Raw genomic sequence first — 21,703 nt, forward strand, 5'->3', positions numbered from 1 at the left:
AGCCGGCTGTACTGCACGGCCTTGCTCCACACACAGCCGGGCACCCGCGGCCCGCGGTGGCTGGATTTGTTCTGGACTTCACCAACTTCGCAATTCACCAGCGTGACACACCACCTTAACACGGGGCAGGGGGCGGGAAGGAGAAGAGAGGAGGAAAATCCCCAACGAGGAACTAGCCAGAAGCACGTGCTCCTCTCGCTGCCGCCTCCCGGCCTGGACTGGCGTCCCCGGGCTGAGGCGGCGCCCGAGGCTTGCAGGCATCTCTAGGCGCCGCGCCCGAAGCTCGCCGACGGCGACCCAAAGGCCCCTGGCCACGGCGGGGACGCTGCGGGACACCCGGCGGCGCCCGGGCTCCGCACCGGGCTGTGCCGAGATCCCGCGGAGCGGGGGGCGGGCGGTGCCGCCGTCAGTCAGCGGCCGCGGAAGGCGGTGCCTGAGCGGGTTGGCGAAGGCGCCGGGGGCGGGGGCAGAGCCGGCGGCGGGCACGGCACCGCCGAGGCACTGAGGCGGCGAGCGCGGTCGGGAGCGCGGCGGGACGGGCGCACGGCGGAGAGTGGGGCGTCGCGGCGGTAGCTGCTGCCCGCCGGTGGGAGGGAGGTGGTGACGGCCCCGCCGCTCTTGCTGTTCCTGCTGCTCCTGCTGCCACCGCTGCTGCCGCTGAGGTAAAGCGAGTCCTGTTGCATCCGCTGCAGCTGGTGCTGGCCCTCGGGCGGCTGCCGGGGGCACGGGAGCGGGGCGGGAGGGGGCGGCGCGGGGCCGTGCGGCCGCCCGGAGCCAGGGCACCGGCCGCCCCTGTGGGGTGACAGCGCGAGCGGCAGCGCCGCCCCGCGCAACTTTTTCCCCCGTGCCGGGGCGGGCGTCCGCTGCGGCCGAGGCCGAGCCCCGGCGATGGGGCAGCCTGTGCCCTCGCGGCCAGGGGCGGCTCGGCCCGGCGCTTCCTGGACGGGCCGGGCGAGCGGCCGCCGCGGGGCTGCCCGGGTGGCGTGGGGAGCCGGGCTGGTACCCGCGCCGGGATACAGCCCCCCCGGGCGGCGGAAGGGGTGTCCGTAGGGAGCGCTGGGGCGGGAGCGGTCGGCTCGGCGTCCTCCGTGCCCGGGCCTCCGCCATCGAGTGCCGGCTCGGTGCAGCCCTGCCCCGGCGGTGGAGAGACAGCAGCCACTGAGCAGCGGCCCCGGAGAGCGGCTGCTCTGCGGCGGGGACTGCGTGTCGGCGCGGGCTCCGGAGTGGTTAACCTGCCGGTCTCTTCAACGGGACGGAAGTTCAGACTGTACTGCTTTCCTGAGTTTTTTCATTATCACCTCCCTTCGTCCATAGTTTGCAGCCTTTATAAGGTCTTTGAGATGTTTCAGAACGAGATGTGGTGTATAGTGCTTACAGTACTTATTCAATGTGTATCTGTTTGGACTCGTTTAAAGACTTGTGATAGAACCTCCACAGATTCAAAACAATTATTTCAGACTGTAAATGGTATAAAGGTATTACTACGTGATACATCACGTACCTCACTTTCTTGCAGAAAATAGTGTTCTAAAGTGGTACTTGGTCGTCTCCACTTGGAGAGTATATTTCAGAGAAAGCTGCAGTTTGAGTCACAGGTGTGTAGACACCTAGTGGGGAGAAGATTTTGGTCTCCAAGCAAATTTCCCTGCTTACCCCACAATTCTCATTATTTCAGTGTCCCCCTGAGTACGTTAGTCAGCTCTTCTATCTACCAAGCTTATCCTGCAATGGGTAAGCAGGTAGGATTGCAGGGATTTCTCTAGCGATTTTTGGAAATTGTTAGAGAGATTGCACTGCAGGAAATATGGTTATTAAATTTGTTAATATAAAGGTGAAGAAAATCTTTGCGTCTTGTACTAGGCATGCTGTACCAGTAACAGCCCACCCTTCTGGTATCACTGTGCATGCAAATGCAGTGTAGAAGTTTTTATTCTCCAGCTCCAAAGACATGATAGCTTGTGTGGGAGGAAACCCTTGGGTACCAGTGAAGTGGGAGCCAGATGTCTTTTTTAACAGGGGAAGAAAGGGAGGGAGAAGGGGAAGATTTCATGTCCCCTTTGTTTTTCACCTAAATTTGTAGGAATGTCTCGAGTTTTTCTGTTGAATATTAAATTTTTTTCCCTACTGAAATGCTCAATGTAAACGATTCTGCTAAGAGATCGGAATTCTGCCTGAACTCAGGAATCTTTCAGTGGCATCATGCTCGTAGACAGTAAATAAAAAACAAATGAACATTGATTCTCCTCCTGTACTTCTTCTTCCTTTTCCATTTGACCAGCCAAATGGAAATCCAGTAATAAAATCATCTCAAATATAGGAGTATTTCTTCCCTGAAGTGTTTGGTTTGTTTGTTTCAACCTATTTAAGATGGTGTTCAAGCTATATATTTTAGGACCAGTCAGCTTGAGTCAAAATGCCTGAATGTAGAGACTGTGTAATTTCAATTGGAGTAAAAGGAATTTTTTTTAATGCAGGATCTTAGCCAAGCACTCTAAGAGGCATTTTGCATACACTGTGGTGTTACTGAGCAGGTGAGGAAAACTGGTGTTTGTCCCTGTGTTAGATCTGTATGCAAGGCTCTTGAACTCTGAGTCTTAGTTCATCCCTGAACCTGAGACACAGTAACAATAGAAAAAGGCATAAATCCAAGGAGTTCACAATGGCTGACTCACAGGAGTGTCTCCAGGTACATGAGCCGTAGATCAGGAGGGCAGATCCTGGGTACTCTGTACTGAGGGTGGTGCTGATAAGTGAGCATGAACAGGTACTGCAGCTCTGAGCCCCAAGGAAACTGGATCTAAGGAAACTTTGCTATCATAACTTCATTGAGTTTTTCTAACGGTTTGAGTTTTTAAAATATGATTTAAAATTGTCATAAGAAGTTCTACTACAACATTTCCAGTTCTGTATGTTCAAGAGATTAATAAGAGACAGAAGTACTAATTTTAAATATATGGCCATAAAGTTGCTATCATACATTTGATAATAAAAGATCAGAGGAGTAGGTCAAGTCAGTTGAATTATGCAGTGTTTAGAAGACTTTGTTGGCTGCCAAAATGCCCACAGGCAGTAGGAGTTAAATAAGTAGTTGTAGCAGAGCACTTGTTGAACCTTCCTTAAAAAGAAAATAAATATTTCAGAGTATTTAAAGTAGTCAAAATGGTAATTTTCTAGCAGGCTTTGCTGTATGCATGGTTGGTTTTGATTGGAAACATTTGTATTAATCATAATGCTTGGATCAAAACTGTTAAAGTGCATTTTTTTTCTCTTGCTACATGAAACAGGAGAAATCCATGCTTTTGTAAAGGCTTCTCTGCTATTTAGTTGATACACTGGTACCTGTACTTTTTCCACAGTTTTTGTCGGTAGAATTTTCTCTGGTAGAAGAGTCAAAATTAAATATAAGTGAAACTATTCATGCTAATTACAAAGTCTGTGATATTTGGTAGCATCAGTCAGGTAGGCAACATAGTTTGGTTTTTCAGAAGTGGCAGCAGAAATCTCTAATTAAAGCTTTGGTGTGAGCTGGGTGCCTAATACACGTGGATAGATTTGCAAGTTGTTAAAATAAATACTTATGTGCAAGCTTTTTGAAATAGGAAGTCTAATTCAGGCCCACATAATTCTTTCCTACAACAAAAACTGGTTGCAAGGGATGATAAGGAAGTTCTTCTAGAACTTAACAAGATTTTCTTCTGTGTTCTGTCACGAGAGATGTTGTGCAACATGCTTCAGGGACCTGATGGGCTGAAGAGGAGCCACATACAAATTAGGGATCAGGTTTATTCACTGGCACAGAAAGTCCATATGCGTTCCTATAAACACTTCTTAGCTTGTCAATCACATTTCAAAGGACTTGATGACTGAGGCATTAGAAAAAATGGTGAGGAAAAGAGCTGTCAGATGTTCCCTATTCCAGCCCTGTCTACTGATGTCTCTTTAAAGAGAGTAAAAAGGGAGTGTTTTACAAAAAAAAAAAACAAAACACAAAAGGGCTTTCTATACATTGAATGCAAAGTACATAGTCAATATTTACCTGCTGGTATTACACAGCTCTCTCAAATCTTTTATTCAGATGTAGTTTAGGACTTTCATTGCAGCTTTGTGTAGTTAGTACTTTCTGGTTTCCAGTATAGCATTTCAAATTATGATTTGGCTTGTCTTTTTAGGTAGATGTAAATGAGTAACAGTTGAAATAATATTTAGAAAGCTTTTACTGTTCTATATGTCTTCAAGCAACTGTTCTCTAAATAGATTTGGGTTTTAGTCATATTTTTCTTTTACTTTATGGTTGGGCAACCTTGAGCTAAAAGTTCAGGCCTGTGTTCTCTTGCCTTTAATGTAATTTAAGCCTGTACCCTGATACTTCACTCCTGCTAGGGCTGCTTAGGTGGTCTGGGTGTGCCTGTTTCAGTTGCTGATTGTTTTTCTAGTATTATACCATAAACACATTAAAAAACATCTGGAAGATGGGGGAGTGGTAAAGCCCCTCTTTAAAAAAGAAAAAGGGGAAATATGGTAGTCATCAAGTAAAAGTTATTTTGAGTCTTTGGTTCTTCTACAGATTACAAGAAGACCCGTTCCTACAAAATGTTTTTGAAATACAGGCGTCAGGATGGGGATTGTTGCCCATCCTCACCCTTGTCATAAAGAGGAGGAGACTGGATACCCCAGTGGTCAATGCTAATTACAGTAAGCTCCTCCTCTCTCTTGACAGACCTTTTGTGGAGAAGGGGTGTGGCTGTCTGGCTTCTGGAGATAGTATATAAAATCTTGCTGCCTAGTTAGATACTGCACTAGAGTGGAGAGGAACAGCTCCAGGGCTTAGCCCTCTCACTCTGAGGCTTTTCAGTAGCCGTAAGTCACAGAGAAGGAAGTGTGCCTCATACTGCAGGGTTACAAATTTGGTTCAAGTAATTTGACATATATCCTTTATAAAAATGCAAACATTTGCTGTAGATATTTTTTGTGTTCTTGCTTGATTTTATTGTCACATAGGATTCTTGTGTGGGACAGAGTCTTTGCCAGGGTTGCAGAAGTAGAATCCCAAGTTCACAATCATCAAGTGAATGTGAAATGATTTCATGACATTTCTCTTCTCTTTCCAGGAAAAGCATGTGTGCAGAGTTTGGTGGCAGAATATTTAAGGTATGTGGGCAGTCTGTGGCAAATACATCTGAAGAAAGCGTGACTGGCTAAAGAGTCGTCTGAGCTTGTGTATGAAGACAAAGAAGTGCTGGGAAGCCCAGGAAAAGAATTAATTGGAAGAATATTGCTAGACACAGAAGAATTGGAACTTTTAACTTCTGCAACAGACAGTGACTAAGAATAAATACATTGGTAAAAACATCAGCAGTGAAAAGGCAGACTGTGTTTTTTCATTATCTTTTGGATTTTATTACTTAAGAGACGTTTTCATCATCCCATTTAATTAATCTTGAATTTCTCTGTACATAAAACTATAACTGGACAATTGCATTTCAATACTGTTTAGTAACACTTTTGAATGTTAAATCATTTGCCAAGATGAGTGCTGAGGGATATCAATACAGAGCTTTATATGACTACAAAAAAGAGCGAGAAGAAGATATTGACTTGCACTTAGGAGATATATTAACTGTGAATAAAGGTACCTTACTAGCACTTGGATTCAGTGAAGGGGAAGAAGCAAAGCCTGAGGAAATTGGTTGGTTGAACGGCTTTAATGAAACCACAGGGGAGAGGGGGGATTTCCCAGGAACTTATGTAGAGTACATTGGAAGAAAAAAAATATCTCCCCCCACTCCAAAGCCTCGTCCTCCTCGGCCTCTTCCAGTAGCACCAAGTCCTGCGAAAGCTGAATCAGAGAGTGAGCAACAAGGTCAGTATTCAGAAGGTGCATGGTTTCAAGTATTGTTGTTTCACAGTCTTGTCTGAGTGTACTTTCATGTATATAGCACCTGTTGGTTACCTTTTTTTAGTGTACGGCTCATTTCAGTCAATTAAGAATTGTTTCTACATTGTAATGTTTAGCTCACACACTTTGTAGTTTTGTATGGTTTGTCTCAGGCACAAGGACCAGTGACTTACTGTGAGGTACATCTCACAGGTTAGAAAGTCTGCTTCTAATTCTCCACTCTAAAACCTTAAGTGGAAAATGAGCCAGTTAACATTTATTTTAGGTTTCTAAGAAATGGATGGAAGTATTTCCTTTTGTGGTTCATTAAACTCACTATTGAGAAAGTTCTTGGTGAGTCCAATACTATGCATTCTAAATAAAAGCATGTTCTTACCACAAATCTTTTGCTACCAGCAGAAGATAAATAGTCTCATCATGGGGGGTTACCTGTGGCCTTAAAGATAAAATTGAATAATTTAAAATTAAGAATGAAATGATAATAAAGAGAAATTCAGATTTATAATTTTGGGGTATGGCATACAGTAGAAAAAGATATCCTTATATGAAAAAAGCTTAAACAGAGGAAATATCTTCCTAAGTTGCTTTTTAAGCTTTATTTGCAACAGGATGCTAGGCACAACTTGGAATTTTATCAGAACTCTTCTGTTAAGAGAAGAAACAAGTCTTGTCTTTTATAATTGGAAAAGCTTTGGGGTAAAAAACCAAAAAAAACCCCAAAAAACTCTTCCTCCAAGTGATTTTGTCTCTTTTACCTACTGACATTCAAATTTGGGTTTTACAGATCAATAAGCCAAGTACATTTTAGAATAGACTTTATAACTTATTGGAGAAGTCTAGACTGGCTTTTATTTCTTCAACTTCTAATGCTTCATAAATTCTCTGGGTTTCTAACTGTAGGTAATAAGAGTTGTAGTATGTGGTCATGTTCATTACTATGGTGTCACTACAGTGACACCATAGTAATGAACAGTATCATTGCCCTTCCTACACAGAAATGTTTGCAGCATCACTTGCAAATTTGTGGTATCAGTTTATCAATTTTCATCCCTTTGTGCATATTGTAACTTTATATTCAGCTGTGCTGATAACCAGCAAATATAAGGGCAGAAATATACAAAAATGTATGTGGCAACCAAGTTAACCTGGCAGAAGCATTTCTAGGTTGGTGGGGACTTAACAAAGAGTGAATCTGCAGTGGTTTATACAGCAGTGTTCTGAAGCACTGCAGCAGGTATTCCTTACAAGTCTGCAGTGCCTAGATGTAAATCATTGTTAGGATGAAGTTGAGGGCAGATGAGGCTGTAGGGGATTTTAAGTTGTGCTGTCCCTATCTCTGAAGTCCTTGAACCCTTAACTGCTAGTCATTAGAGCCTCATGTTTTCTCTTTCATTGGCATAGTTCTGAAAATGGAGTATCTCCTTTTAAAAGAAAAACTATTATATCTTTGATCATTCTTTTATTGTATATTAATTATGCTGCTCAAGTGACACTGGCTGTTTTCGTAACCCACCTGTGAAGGTAGTTATCATCATCCTGTGTAACTGCAGAAGAAATACGTTTTTTTGGATAGACACCTCAAAGTTGACAGATTATTTTGAGAAGCAGAGAATGGAAAGAAAATCCCATTCTTTACATGTTCTGTGGTGTGGTGAAGCAACCAGCGTCCTGGCTTTGATGTTTATTGTTTTAAAAAGTAGCACTTTGTAACTTCTTTAGTTTCTGTACTCATGCTTGCTCGATGCTTCTGTTCGCAGCACCATGCTGTGAGCTGGCCGCAGCACTGCGCTGGGAAGTCCTGGTGTTAATCTTGCTGTTTCCAAGCCTGCCTCAGGACTGTGTTTGTAACAGACATTTATGGGAGTTTCAGCTGCTGGGAGTTACTTTGGGAAATTCTGCTGCAGACTTGCGGGGGCTCTGCTTATATGTAACCTTCTATGTGAGATTTATTGCCCGTAGACAAAGTACTATTTACATACAATGTGTTTATTTTTAATACCATGGGACTCTGGGAATTGGAAACAAGAGAATGTTCTGATTTAACTGAGAATCTTCATCTCAAAGCCTGCGCACATAATCCTGCTGTGTTCTAAAATGCTTAAGAATCAGCTTGCAGTCCAACCTTGTTTTATTCTGATAAAAAAAAAAAAAAAAGGACTTCCCATAGCTGGTTTTGAATTAAAGATTTTAAGCTTCATATAAGAGGCTAGACACCTCCATAATGCCCTAAGACCAGGGATTAGACCCTTCTGAATAGAAATTTGAGCTTCAGGCTTAATTACTGTTAAAATAAAGTATGCTTTCCTAAAAGAAATTAGGAAAAGTAATTATAAGTAGTCTCTTTACAGATCTTTTTTCCTGAAGAGATCTGAGGCAGAGAGTGCTTTGAATCTTAGAAGCAGACTTGGAAATTTACTGAAAGAGTATTATAAAAATCAAAATGAAGGTAAGACATTTAAGTTAGCAGAATGCTACAAAAGTTAGGGTAAAATCAGAGGTGAGGGCAGAAATACAGTTCAGATAAAGAACAATGTAGCAATATATGTTTGATTTTGAGATGGCTTCACTATTTTTGTTTGTGCTATTTGGGGCAGGGAATAGCACAGTTAACATTGTCCAGCAGCCAATGTAATGGGCAGTAGGCCAAGAGATTCTTCCCAAGATGATACTTCTCTCTACACCCTTAGAGTGTATTTCAAATAAATTAAGGTGTAGTGTGAAGTTGCCTGACCAAATGCAGTCAAGTTTACATTTTCACTACTTGATGAATTGAAAGTACTGTGGATTAAAATGACAAATTAATGGAGAACTGTAATTTAAAACTACTTAAACGTACCTCATTTATTTGTAATCTGTATCATTTTTTAATTCTGTAAAAAGGGAATTCTGTATGTACTCCTGTTGCGTATATGTTGAATAAGAGTATCAGAAACTTGCGATTTCAAAGAATATATATGCATAATCAAAGAAGTTCCATTAATTTGCCATATACCTAGGTTTATTTTTTGAAGAAAACTTTTTAATACTTTCACTACTCTTTTATACTTAATTATTGAACGGTACTTAATTACTGAATGGTTTTCCCCCTTGTCTTTATTAAGCCTGATCACTTACTCATCAATGTCCAGATTGCTTTATATTGGATATAATTTGCAGTATTTAAGCACAATGCTGCCAGTACTCATAATGCTGTATTACTCAGAAACAAATAATCATAGACATCTGAACACACTTTGCAGTCAAGGAGGCTGTTGACATGGGAAGAGCTCTGCTCATCAGGCCTGTCTTATGCAGTCAGTCTTAAAAACAGAGAGCTTCCTAAATGTTAAAAGCCAATCTGAAAACAACCCCCCCCCTTGCTGGTGGTCTTAAGTTCCATTAAAACACTTAACTCTTTCCCCATATTTTTATTTTATTCATCACTTATTTTAAGTTTCTTGAACCATTGGTTAAGACAGGAATTAGCATTCCTTGGCTGAAATGTTAGGACTATTATATTTTGCCTGTCTTCCCCTTATCTTTGTCAGTAAAGAATTAGATTTAGTCTGATTTTGGGGGGATTTTTTTTAAATAGCATCTGAAAAGACATAAAAAGAAAAGAGAAACAAAAGCCCCAAGAAGTCTCTAGCACCTTCTAGTCTCAGTGTCAGATGATGTAGTGTCAGAGCTATGGCAAGGCAGATGTAATTCCTCTCACTATTGAGAGATTCCAAGTGATCCAACATGCCACATTTTTTTCCCAGACAAGGGTGCCTGGCTGCTGCTGGGAGGATTGAGGTACTTGCAACAGTGGAGACACAGCAGCGGGTCATCTTTATTCCCCCCAGCAGATATCTGAAGTTTATGTGAAACAGTAAAGATTTCGCAAGACTGTTTTTTTTTCTCTTGGAATGATTTTTTATTTTATTTTAATTGAAGCTACATTAGGCTGGTTCCTCTCGCTTATCCCAGTTTTCCTCAATTCTTTGCAAATGGAAAGTGCATAAGCTGTACAAAGTCCAGATATGGTTTTCAAACGTTGATTCAACTCATCTGATATGGCCATATATATTTAGAGTTAATTCATACAGTATCATTTCCCTACCTATTTTGTGAAGGCTGATCTTAAGCATACTTTGGAGCATTAATCTTTGATTTATGGACTGAAATACAGATTTAACTCAGAATGCTAAATTCTCACTTTGAAATGAAGATCAGATTGCAGTAGGGCAGACCAAAACTTTATATGAATAATTTGTCTGGTTTGATGTTTTGGCACTGCCTGTAACTTCCGTATAACTTAAAAGGGTTGTTTATGTTGACACTTTGTACTATTTCAGCTGATTTTGAGCCTAAAAATAATCTGAAGCTCTTCCTTCTTGTGGTGAAACTATAAAAGAGATTTTTTTTTTTTTAAAGAAAAAGTCCAAACTCTTTTTCACTCTTCTTCTAGAACAGATACAGATCAGCAAGTTACACAAAGATAATGACACATAACATTTGGAAACTCTTTCCTTTCACCAACCAGGTTATGTATCTGATAGAGTTCCAAACTGACAGAGGGCATAAAACCATTTGTGCATGGTTTAACCGAGTGTGTTGTAGGATTTGTTTCTTTAATTTTGCTCTAAAGCCAGTGTAACAATCCATTTGTGAAAATTACTTAGATTTGTGTATTGAGGGACATAAGAGTGAGTGAAATGCAGTGAACCTGGAGCCTCCATTGGCAAGAAAACAGTCATCTTGGATGATTTAGGCAAATGGAAAAAGGAAATTATGAGATCATGAGCCACTATCTCATGACATATACAAATGGTAAATATATTTACCATTCAAGCCAGAGCCCTTGAATTCTTTCTTTTTAGAACCAGTTGGAGTATAAGCCTTTGCCCTGCTGCAGTTGTCAGAACTTCATTGCAGACATGAGTTTTCACGTCAGTTGAGTTTGACTTGCACTGGGAAATGGGGCAAGTTCCTGCCGTAAAGCCTTGCTGGCTGCTTGTGATAACACTTCTAGGCAAATTTCTAGCTGCCAGATAAGTGCATGCATCTGAAAACAGAGTCCTTGCCAACTGCTTTATCACTGATGATGGCAAAGATTTTTGCAAGCTCCACTGAAGTGAGATAGAACTTTTTTTTTCACAGCGATAATATCAGGGTTGATAATAACTATAAAAGCCTTTATAAGCACCACAGGACGCACAGGGATAGGCTTTGCAAGTCCGAGTACAAACTGCACGTGGAGAGAGGCCCTGGGCAAGTTCATGGTTGATGCGTGGCCCCACCTGCTGGTACAGGAGGAAGGAAGCAAGAGGGAGGAAGGACCTTCAAACACACTGTCTTCCATGTTACATTTTAATCCTCACAGGATAAAAATTAAAGTGAGAGAGAGAGCTTTTTAAAATTATTCTTGAATTGAAAAATAGATATTCCTGTGAAAAATATATCGCTTGGAGTACACAGAACCCCCTTTTAATCCTCAAGGCTGATCTTAGACTGAAAAGGCTTGTGTGACTGAAATGAACCTTTTTTCCCTGACTGTATCAATCTAATTAATCTAACACATTATTTTACACATTTTTGCATTAAGAAGCTGAAATAATAAGACACTCCTGTTTAGCTGCTGTAACAAATATTTGTCAGTTTTGTGTCGTACTTATTTTAATATGCCTTTCTGTGATTACAAAGGCGTCACTATGTTGAGTGACTTTGCTTACATTTTCTTAGCCTTCTGTTATACTGATTTAGTCTGCTAATACCTTGTGCTGACATGAAAGCTGGGGCAGATGTAAAGCATGGCAAAGGTGAATTGGCCTACACTCTTATTGGAATTATCTTTGTCCTGTAGCTGTGATCCAGGAACATCTGAAAAAATCTTCACTGGTTAGCAAATAGTTGTTACTTAGGCTTGCATGTGATAACGTCAGTTTGTGAGTTTTAGCAATACACGGTACTGTTTGCCAAGAATGGATCATTCAGCACCCTGAGCAAATAACCATGCCCACTTAAATAGTTGTGTGATGCCATATATGCATCCAAATTTTCTTGTGTGAAAGAACACGAGTCTGTAACTGCAGCTGGCTGTGCACTGTTTTACATCTGCGTCTTACCAAAGCCACTCTCCATGATGAACATCCATGAAATCAATCTGAAGTCTAGAATACAAAGAACTTCTTTATTTTCATAGCTAAGAATGATAAAGGGAATTACACAATATTAAAGACATGGTTATTTTAACTGGAGAAGGGTATTAAGTCCTGAGAATACTTTGGTAAGAATCTAAGTGCTTGAGAGAACTTAAAGAGAATTTCTGGCTTAAAAAAAAAATAGTTGGTTAATAGTTGCTAACTTTTGTTCATGTCTTCATCAAAATACATATCTAAAATGCAATTCTGTTTTATGATGGTTTCATTAAGAGAAGGTGCTTGTGTAGATTTTTTTGTTAGGGTTTTGGTTTTTGTTTGTTTTCTTTTTTCTACTGTCTTGTAGAAATGCCTGCACCCTTGCACATTGCCTGAAATCTTTTCATAAAGTGTTAGCAGGTGTAACCTTTTGTACTAATGAGACTGCTTTTTGTTCAGTCTTTTATAAATGCTGTATGCTGCAGTCCACAAGGGTAGCACCTAAATTTTGTTCCTTATTTTCACATGTTGACCCACTTTATAAAATAGTTTGTATGTAAAACAGCATTAAAAAATTATATTTAAGCTGATTACCTGATATTTCAGGTAACAAGATTCACAAGGCAGATTTTCAAAAACTCACTACTGCCTTGATCCAGGGAAAGATGTGATTGCATATGGTTTCTACACTTCAAAAATGTCTTTTGAGACTATCTCCTACTTCAAAACTACTATGTAAACTATGAATAATGAATAATGACATGAATAATGAAAAATGTCTTTTACAATTTAGTTAGCTGTCAGACAATTTTCTCATTCAATCCACTAATGTTTGTATGTGCTCTTCATCATTTGCTATGCTAGAACATTTCCCAGAGGTCAGTATCTGAGATAATTTCTTCACTGGAGGTTGTGGATGTTGAGAGCAAGAAGTAAGATCTGCCTTTGGTAGGTCTAAACATGCCAGTTTCCATCTCTGCTGGCAAATCACTTGGTGGCATCTGGGACAGGAAGATGCTCCTGCAGAAGGGAGACATCTTGCAGGAAAGGCAGTTACTTTGAGTCCATTTATGATGCAGCAATTGTATCTTTCCAGTAAAATAGATGGGGTTGATTTTTCTCTGTGGGTTTTTTGCCTTTTTTTTTCTTTTTATTGTCTGTGTTTTAGAAAAACAAAGTTAAGCTCTACTTTCCTTGAACATTTTGATGCTTTCCTGTAAAACACATGCACACCTTAGGTTGTAAAGGTAGTGGCAAAAAGCCAAATTATTCCACTCTAGAACATTTAATTCAAGTAGTCTCTACCTTGCTCTTTCTCCTCTCTGGAGTTGTATTTGTCGGATGCATCATGTTTGAACACTCCAGTTCCATAGCCTCCTGCTCGCCACCTGGGAAGAAAGGAAGCATATTGCAACCTGAGATCTGTAGTCTTGAGAGGGAATGCACCTCTGAGCTGGTTTGTGCTGGGATAGAGTTACAACGACAACCTAGCAGAAGGCATGGCTGCACCAGGTTTGTATGTCTTGTTTACAGATATAACAGTGGAATTTATTTGTTGGGGTCAGGAGAGAAAACTTCAATGCTATCACCTATTTTTCCAAGATCTCTTCATCCTGCTTGGATAACATTGGTAGATAAGCAGATAAGCATGGAGGACTATTCTTGGCAAAGAAACTTTTGAATGGTACGCTGCAAATCAATGTTCCAAAGCATGTTACAACTTCTCCAGCTGTCTCTCTCAAGGAGAAGCCTCTTAGTTTGTGAGGTTACTTTTTTATTTCCCAGTCCTCTTCCTCAGCTCTTTTTTGCTGGAGGTAGATGAAGGCACTTAAATTAGGGAATTAATGAAAGAAACCACTAATTATGCATCATAGTAGATAAGGCTGCACAGCTGTATGTGGTTTCATTATCTCTCTATCCAGGAACATTCCAGAAATAAGCAGTTAAGGGGAAAAATTTTCAGTCTTTTTCATATTTGCACATGGTGTTCGACACTGTGAGCACAAATTCCAGTCCTCTGGTGCTATTTTTTCATGAAAATTTCACTGCAATTTTTCATGTGCTGCGCTTGGATGCAGGGAGCAGGAAAATGTCGCTTGTGTTTTCAACCTTACCCTTGAATTGCATCCTTGCCAAGACACAGCTGCTTGGCACAGGTGAGGAGCAACAGAGACTGTGGCAAAACCCTCCATCATTTCCTGCTTTGCTCTTAGTTGACTGGCACATGCATGAGAGACATCTGCCCTGATGTGATCTGCCAAGAGTTGTGAGGTGCCAGGACACCATGGGGTGCAGCGAGGTGTGATCTGTTGCTTGGCCTTTCAGTCTCTGCTGGTATATGGGTATTCTGTGAAGGCTTGTTTTAGGTACTTTGGAGTAAAATCTGTACAGATGTTTAAGTACAGTTAACAATATATTCTGGCCAGTCCAAATCTACTCAATTGTTCTGAAGCCAGAGGAGTATAGCCTAAATAAGTCAGTAGCCCAAATAAGTAATTTTCTTAGTAAGAAGATTAAGGGAGGCTTTTTTGCTCCAGTGCAAGCCAGTTCTAGCCATAAAAATTTTTCTACTCATCCTCGTAATCTGGCTTGGCCAAATGATAGAATTTTAAGGAACAAATTCTAAACAGCAAGTAGCAAAAATTTCTTCTGAAATAACCAAAAATAGGACCTCTGTTCATTGAATGAGGGCTTCTTAAGGGCACAGAGTGATGAATGTTTGAATTCTCTTTGCTGTATTTATAATTAATTACTGTTGGTTGAAAAATTAGTGTTCCCTGCAACTTCCATGTTTTTCTGACTACTTCTTGGATCAAACTTAGTGCTTACAATTCTAAAAACTTTCTGGTAGCCTGTGTAAACTGCAGTTTCCCCTACATGAAATAAGAGATTTTCACAATCTCGTTATTGTCAGGATTTGGGAATAATATTAAACCACTGGTTGAACAATGCTTACTACAGAGCAACTAGCATTAAATCTTGCTTCTTAGCAAATTGAAAGTCTCATCTATTTTTGATACTAAAACCTTCACTGAAGGCGCTAGTGGGCTGCTGCTGCCTTCCAGAGTGATTTAGAATGCAGGACTTTGAGTTGCATGAACAGTTTAGCAAAAAAGGGGAAGACAGTTACCAACTGTTATGCTTTTTCTCCAGATGTTTCCTCTAAGACAAATATGTAGAGTTTTATTATGACACAGTAAGAACATGCCAATTAGATGAGTATGGTTGTTTTGTTGGGGGGGTTTTGTGTGGGTTTTTTTTTTTAATTCCCAATGTCTGTTTGAATTAAATAGCCAGTCAATCAAATACGGTGGTAAATTGTCTAGTAGTTTGGATGGAACATGCCCATGCTTGTTAATGTGAGCTGCTCTGTTCTAAATAGAGTACTAAAATCCTTTCTTCAAAATCCTTTTGGATGCAAACTAAAAATAAAATTATTGTAAAGTACTGATGTTCTTGAAAATACTATACATGATTGAGGGTTTTTTTTTCCTTTACTTCAAGAACTTGTTCATACACAAAGCCATAAGTTACTATTCTACTTTCTCTTAAATTTGTGGCAAAACCCATCTCGACTTCAGAAGGAACAGGATCAGACCTATAGTCAAGATTTAGCACCATTGGGAAAAATCGCATAGTTCTTAGTCTTAGTTCTTTTTGGCAAAATTCACAATACTTTTAGTGTTTGGAGCACAAATCTTATCTCTTTTTGGAAGAGATTCCAGTATACCAGATTCATAGAATATGAATGTGCATTAAATACTACACTATAAACACTGGTGTAAAGAGCAGAGTCTGATTGTCCTTTCATAAATTTTGAAAACAAGTAAGGGACTTGTGAGCATCTCTTCTGAGGTCCTGGGCTAATGTAGGGCATGTAATTTCACCCTGTTATTCCTGCTTGAAGCTCCTAACTTCTAGATGAATTTAAAGCCAGTTATTAAATAGTCCAAACTGCTTCCTTTGTACATATTTAGTGTAGATTACTTAACTTTTTATCCCTTTAATATCCAGCACATTATAAGAATTGTGAATGTAGTAGTTAAATGTTTTCATTTAGGAAACTACATAAATTTAATTGTATTTGGTGATGACAGTATAGAAACTGCTTTGACAAGGTTATTTTCTTTCTATATATTCAGAACTCCTCACTGATACTTGTTAAAAATTTGCTCTAGGGTGATAGATACTTTGGCAGGGCTGATGTTTTCCTTAGGGCTGCCTGTTTGGGTAATAATGTGATAGTAATAGGGTTTCTTATAATTGAGGAAGTGATATGGTGACAGTTTTATTTGTAAATTCTTTTACTGTAACAAATTATTATACTTAGAATAAATACAGAGTTTTATCACCTTGATGTATGTGTGTATAGACACAGAGCTGCACACTACAGTAGGAGAACATTAGGGTTTCAAAACTGCATCTAAGTCTTGTGTTTATACATAAAAGTACAGCTTCTTTCAGTGTATACCGTCTGATGCAATTTTTTTAATTGATATAGTTGTTGCACCCTTTCCCCCATTTATTCTTGCTTTCTTTTTTCCAAGGTCTTCACTGAATTAAAATTGCTTCATTCAGGTTGATCAGTTCCTAGTATTAAGCCACCTGTTCTTCACAGCCTTCAACCTTCTCTCTGGAAACAGGTTTTTTCATTGATACTTGTGCTCTTTCCAATGACATGACTAATTAGTGTTTCACAGTACTTCATAATGACAAGTACTAAGTCATCTTTAGGACACTTTTGTGAGCAAAGGTGCTATCATTGTTCCTGTAAGGAATTAGGTAAACAAACCAGACAATTAAAAAAACAACTAAACAAACAAACCTACTGCTTCAGGATAGTCTAAGGTTAATCTCTTCATGCCATGTACATTTCACTTCAAAAATGTGAACCTAGGAAGTAACTCTTAAAAATTCTTAACATATGAGAACCTTAGCAGTTACACTTCACTGAGATAAATAAACCCAGGAACCAGAAATGGATTAGGTTCCATTAAAAAAAAATCTTTATGGTACTCACTCCTTGTGACATATCTTTATTTGTCACAAGGAGTGAGTACCATACTCTCACTCCATGTCTGGCTTCAGTTACTATGTACTGGATGTCCAAAACAATTCCTTGCAGAACAAATCTTCCTGGCATGCCTCTTCCTGCGCCAGCTGGAATCCAAATATAAGCATCAAAATCAAAATAATTACTAGAACGTGAATGCACAGATTCAACATATATGGTAACATAATTTAGTGTTGGTTTATTTGTTCCATGACTTTGCAAATCCAGAGTTTCAAATTCTCAGTACTTTGTTGTTCCTGTTAGACATGCCTTGCAATAGAAGATTTCAGTGACACGTTTTAAGCACCTCTTACTTTAGGTTTTTATGGTGCCTCTCTAGTAGTTTTGAGATGTTGTTGTATCATAGTTGTGATTCACAATACAGGAATATTTTGTGAATGGTGACATTACATAGTAAATTGCCATTCTGGGAACTAGATCTTTGCTCTTGTAATACTAATCAATAACTTGCTTCCTTGAAAGATGCCTTTGCTCCTGTCTTTATCTTGCCATGTAGTAAGCTGCAACCTTAATTAATCAAGAGGTGTGGCAGCGCAATTTTATCCTAGTATGACAAAGTTCAAAGCTTTTCCTGGGCTACTCTGTTGCTAGCATCATACATTAGATTCCTCTTTCAGGAAACACTAGTTTAGAAAGTGGAAGTCGAGACATCAAGTGTGGATGACAGATGAGTAATGAGGGAGGTATGAAAAATACTCTTGACACCTGGAATGGTTATTCATTAACTTTCCAGATGCACTAGAAACGTGGAAGGAGTGTTCTGCCATGGAGGAATCTGTGCTGTCTTGCAGGAGACTTCTGCCAAATTGGAGAAATTGAAGGATATACTTACTCCATATGAAGTTTTCTGCTCTTACTCCCTATGAAGTTTTCTGCACAAAGATCTTTTTGTTTTTAAGTTTTTCATTTTTCATATCTTTAGATGTTAATATGGAAATTGCAGGGTCATTGGGTTTGAGTGTACAAACAAGAGAGAGAACTCTGGAGAGCCATGGCATTTGATCTTTGAAAACTATGTATGTATGCATGCTCCTCTGAAAACCCCAGATTGCAAAAATCATTTGTAGTGGGCTAGAGAGGTATTTGACAGATTATGTGCAAGTACATACATGTGTGTTTCATTATTTGATTGCCTTAGGAGACTGGTGTTTAAGTTGGCAGATCTACTCACTAAAAGCAAAGCTCTTTGGCTGGCAGGATTACAGAATGCCTGAAGGAGAGAGTCCAAATGCTGAGAGCAAAAGAGAGGGAACATGTAATGTGCAGAAAGCGTGGGGAAGCTATAAAGCGAGCAGGAAAAAATAGATTTGAATATGGTTCCAATTTGTTCTGTTGGGCTCAAGTTGATAGCCATGCAGAAGTAAAAACATGAAATTCTCTTATTTCAGTATGAAGTTAATGTTCTGGAAAATACTGTGTTTTTTATCATGATAAGTATTATTTGGTTACCTATTTGCAGCTTGTCAGAAATCTTTAATCCATGCTTATTTTCTGACTCAAATTTAAAAAAAAAATCACAGTTTGTCTAGGATATTTACAGAGCACTGTCAGACTGTGACGTAAGTGGCCGCTATAATAGGCTATGAAACTTTGTTCTTCTCTTTATTAGCATGACTCAAAACTCCACTGTTGACTCCCAGTAGATGTTAAATTTCTGCATTTAATTTTGCGATATGTAATTTGTAGCTATTCTGGGAAAAAAATAAAATAAACTCCCAACCCAGTCTTTATGCATTCAAGTTTGGAATGAAACTATCCTGCAACATTTTGTAATCAGCAGACGAGCAAGTTGAGTATGTGTAGCTAGAGAAGTCTACACCTGTGGCCTTGGACTTTCTTGATGTCTTGCTCCTCAACCTACGGCAACACAGAGTAGCATTTTGACTTGGTTTTTTGTATTGCTCACTCCTACCTGAATGCCATTATAGAATAACCAGCCACCTTGCTCTGTCCCCTAAGACTTACTTCTCAGTTTGAGAGCAAGGTTTGAAGTATGGGAAGCTGACAGGTGAAAAGCAGACTGATGTACTGAAACAAGAAAAAGAGAAGCAGAAGGGCTGGCTCCCCTGAGAGATCAAGAAATATGCTATTTGAAAAAAACCCAAACCACCAAAAAAAGCAAAAATAAAAGGGAATTTCCCTTTAAAAAAGGCCAGAGTTTAGATGATTGCTCATACTGATACATCTAAATTATTTTAGAGACTACAAGTGGCATATTTACCATGAAAGACTAGAATCCTTTGAGAGGTAATAGGTCCCGCAATAAAAAGGACCTATTACCTCTCACGGTGGTGGCATAGCAGAGTTTAGATGAGTTAGACCAGCTGTCTGCTGCCATTTTTGAGGAGCTTTATATTGTAAACTCCTCAGTAAAGTTTTCTGAAGTTGCCACATGTGAACTGTTTAGGAGACAAGTTTTTCCAGCTTCATGCAGGCAGTTCATATGAACTGTGCTTAAAAACAAGGAGTCATATGCATTTTAGAAAAATCAGGTCAGTTTAAAATTAGTGTATTCCTCTTTTTCCTGTTCTCAGCAGGGAGCTGGTTCTTTTGGAATTATTTTCCTTCTGGAAGTAAGTGAGATACCCTTTTGCCTTCTGGCATAGCCGATAGATAGATAGATAGATAGATAGATAGATAGATAGATAGATAGATAGATAGATAGATAGATAGATAGATAGATAGATAGATAGATAGATAGACAGACAGACAGATAGATTTTGAAAAGGCAAACAAAATGAGGAAAATGTGTTCCCTTCTGCTAAGGCCAAATAAAGGTAACTGGTTCTTTCTTCTGGCAAGATGATCAAGGGATTCCTCTGGAGCACAATAACAAAAAGACCATAAATGTAAGACTTCCTTTCTTTCCTCTCTCGCTCTCTCTCTCTTTCCCCCAGCCCCCACACCTGGTAGGGTAGCAGGAAAACAAGCAATATATACCTGGCATTTTGACAGAATAGACAATTCTCAGTCCTTGCTGGCCAGTGTGGAAGAAGGCTTACTCCAGTCAGCCAGCAGCCTTTCAGCCTCTCAATCCCCCACCCATTTCTTAGTGAGTCATAGCTAGAAGGCCTTTTCACATGTTTGATCACATCTTGCTCAAGTCAGGAATGTATTTTTACTCCTTTATTGCATCCTATAAGCAACATTCCAAGTCAATTGAGTGAGTTTTGCTTTAAGCTTTGTACATATGTGGAAATGGAGATAAATATATAGATAGATAATGCCACTGTATTTTCAGATATGGGTTAGAAGACCAGCTAACTTTCCTGGCAGGCACATGATGGTGGAAAAACTGATTTGTATGTTTTATGTGTGTGACCTCTAGAGGAGTGGTACATGAGCAGTACTTAAATATTCAAGACATTAGTTTTTCTTGTCATTCTCATGTATACACTTAGTAGTCCTCTAAGTTCAGAGATAGCATTGATCCTGTTACCCATGAATTTTCTACAAGAAAGTTGGAGAATGTCTACAGCACATTCCACTGTGCTGGAGTAGGTCAGTGTAGGGCATCTGCTGAGTAGCAGAAGTAAGGAATGGAAGCAATGGATCAAAAATGCTTCTTGCTTATCTCTTGGGTCTTTGTAGAGGACCTAAAAAGAGCTTCTGCCTCCTCATTTACTCCATGAAAGAGCTGCTTTTATTTGATTCACCTGAGCTAAAGATCATTAGGAACATGTTGTCAGTTCTTAACCAGATTTATGTTTTTCTATTTTTGCCCTTCTGTAGCTTACACCTTCCAAGTTCACTTACAAAATCTTTCTTTCGGTTATTTCATCCTATTCTGTTCAGTCTCACTCTTCTACCACTGGTTTTCAAGAGAGAGACTTTTTTTTGTTTTAGACCACAAGGCACTCTAACACTGTAAGGTTAGAAAAGGATTTCTTGGATTTGAAGTGTTTATGTTTTCTTAGAGAGGCTTTGTCTCTTGTTTTTGGTCTCTTTGCAAATGAATGCACCCACTGCAGACTGAAATCCTGCTCCATACCTTCTTACCCTGACTTCAGTTAATCCTTGGCTTGCAGATGGTGATGTAAAAACAGCCAGTTTTTCATGAGCATCATCTTTGTTGTCATTGTCAATTTTCTTATACACTTTCTATAAACAGGTTTTACACTATGTGAATTTCATAACACAGTGTGATGGTCAGTACACAAATGAAGGTTTTTTGCCAGTTAGAGTTAGTTAACCAGTTGGAGCCCTGACAGCTTTGTAAAGGTTCATGAAATTCATTTGTCTCCCTAAGTGCTAAGGTCTGAATTAAAGCTACCTCAGAAGAGAAGTGTGAACAAACAATGATTAATGAAAGAGAGATCTTTAGGTTCATGCATTAAGTACATGTACTTGATATTGTATGACATCTTTTTGGTTTGGGATCTTGGTAGTATGAAATATATTGGAATAAGAAAATAACACTGATACTGCTATGCAGAGAAATCTCCACAGGAGTATGATATGGGTCAAAAAATCTTATTACATATAGACTTAGAGTTTTCTTCTTCATCTGAAGGTAAAGAGGATGGTGGGATTACCTCTCTATAGATTCAGTCCAGGATTTTCCTAATAATGTTGTTTCTGTAACTATGTCAGATCACCCAATGGTTTAATGGCTGTAAGGATTAATCCAGT

General features: G+C 39.5%; 1 protein-coding gene and 1 long non-coding RNA gene across 3 annotated transcripts in view; one reads left to right on the forward strand and one right to left on the reverse strand.

Moving 5' to 3' along the window:
• Window positions 1-519: 519 nt before the first annotated feature.
• The window catches only part of PIK3R1 (phosphoinositide-3-kinase regulatory subunit 1), a 60,472-nt gene continuing 39,288 nt past the window's right edge, over window positions 520-21,703 (forward strand). Inside the window, exons 1-2 of one of the 2 annotated variants that reach the window (XM_063180882.1) lie at window positions 520-662; window positions 5,109-5,860. In XM_063180882.1, the coding sequence (XP_063036952.1) occupies window positions 5,527-5,860 (334 nt within the window). In that variant the 5' untranslated portion in view covers window positions 520-662; window positions 5,109-5,526. Of the gene's footprint in view, window positions 663-4,826; window positions 4,858-5,108; window positions 5,861-21,703 lie in introns of those variants that run through there. The other variant, XM_063180883.1, reaches the window with a different exon arrangement.
• LOC134432308 (uncharacterized) overlaps window positions 13,304-21,703 on the reverse strand; it is a 35,803-nt gene continuing 27,403 nt past the window's right edge. Inside the window, exon 3 of the long non-coding RNA XR_010031288.1 lies at window positions 13,304-13,385. This is a non-coding gene — a long non-coding RNA (uncharacterized LOC134432308). The remainder of the gene's footprint in view (window positions 13,386-21,703) is intronic.

Source organism: Melospiza melodia, chromosome Z (assembly GCF_035770615.1).
Source record: "Melospiza melodia melodia isolate bMelMel2 chromosome Z, bMelMel2.pri, whole genome shotgun sequence".
In the NCBI taxonomy this organism is placed as follows: domain Eukaryota; kingdom Metazoa; phylum Chordata; class Aves; order Passeriformes; family Passerellidae; genus Melospiza; species Melospiza melodia.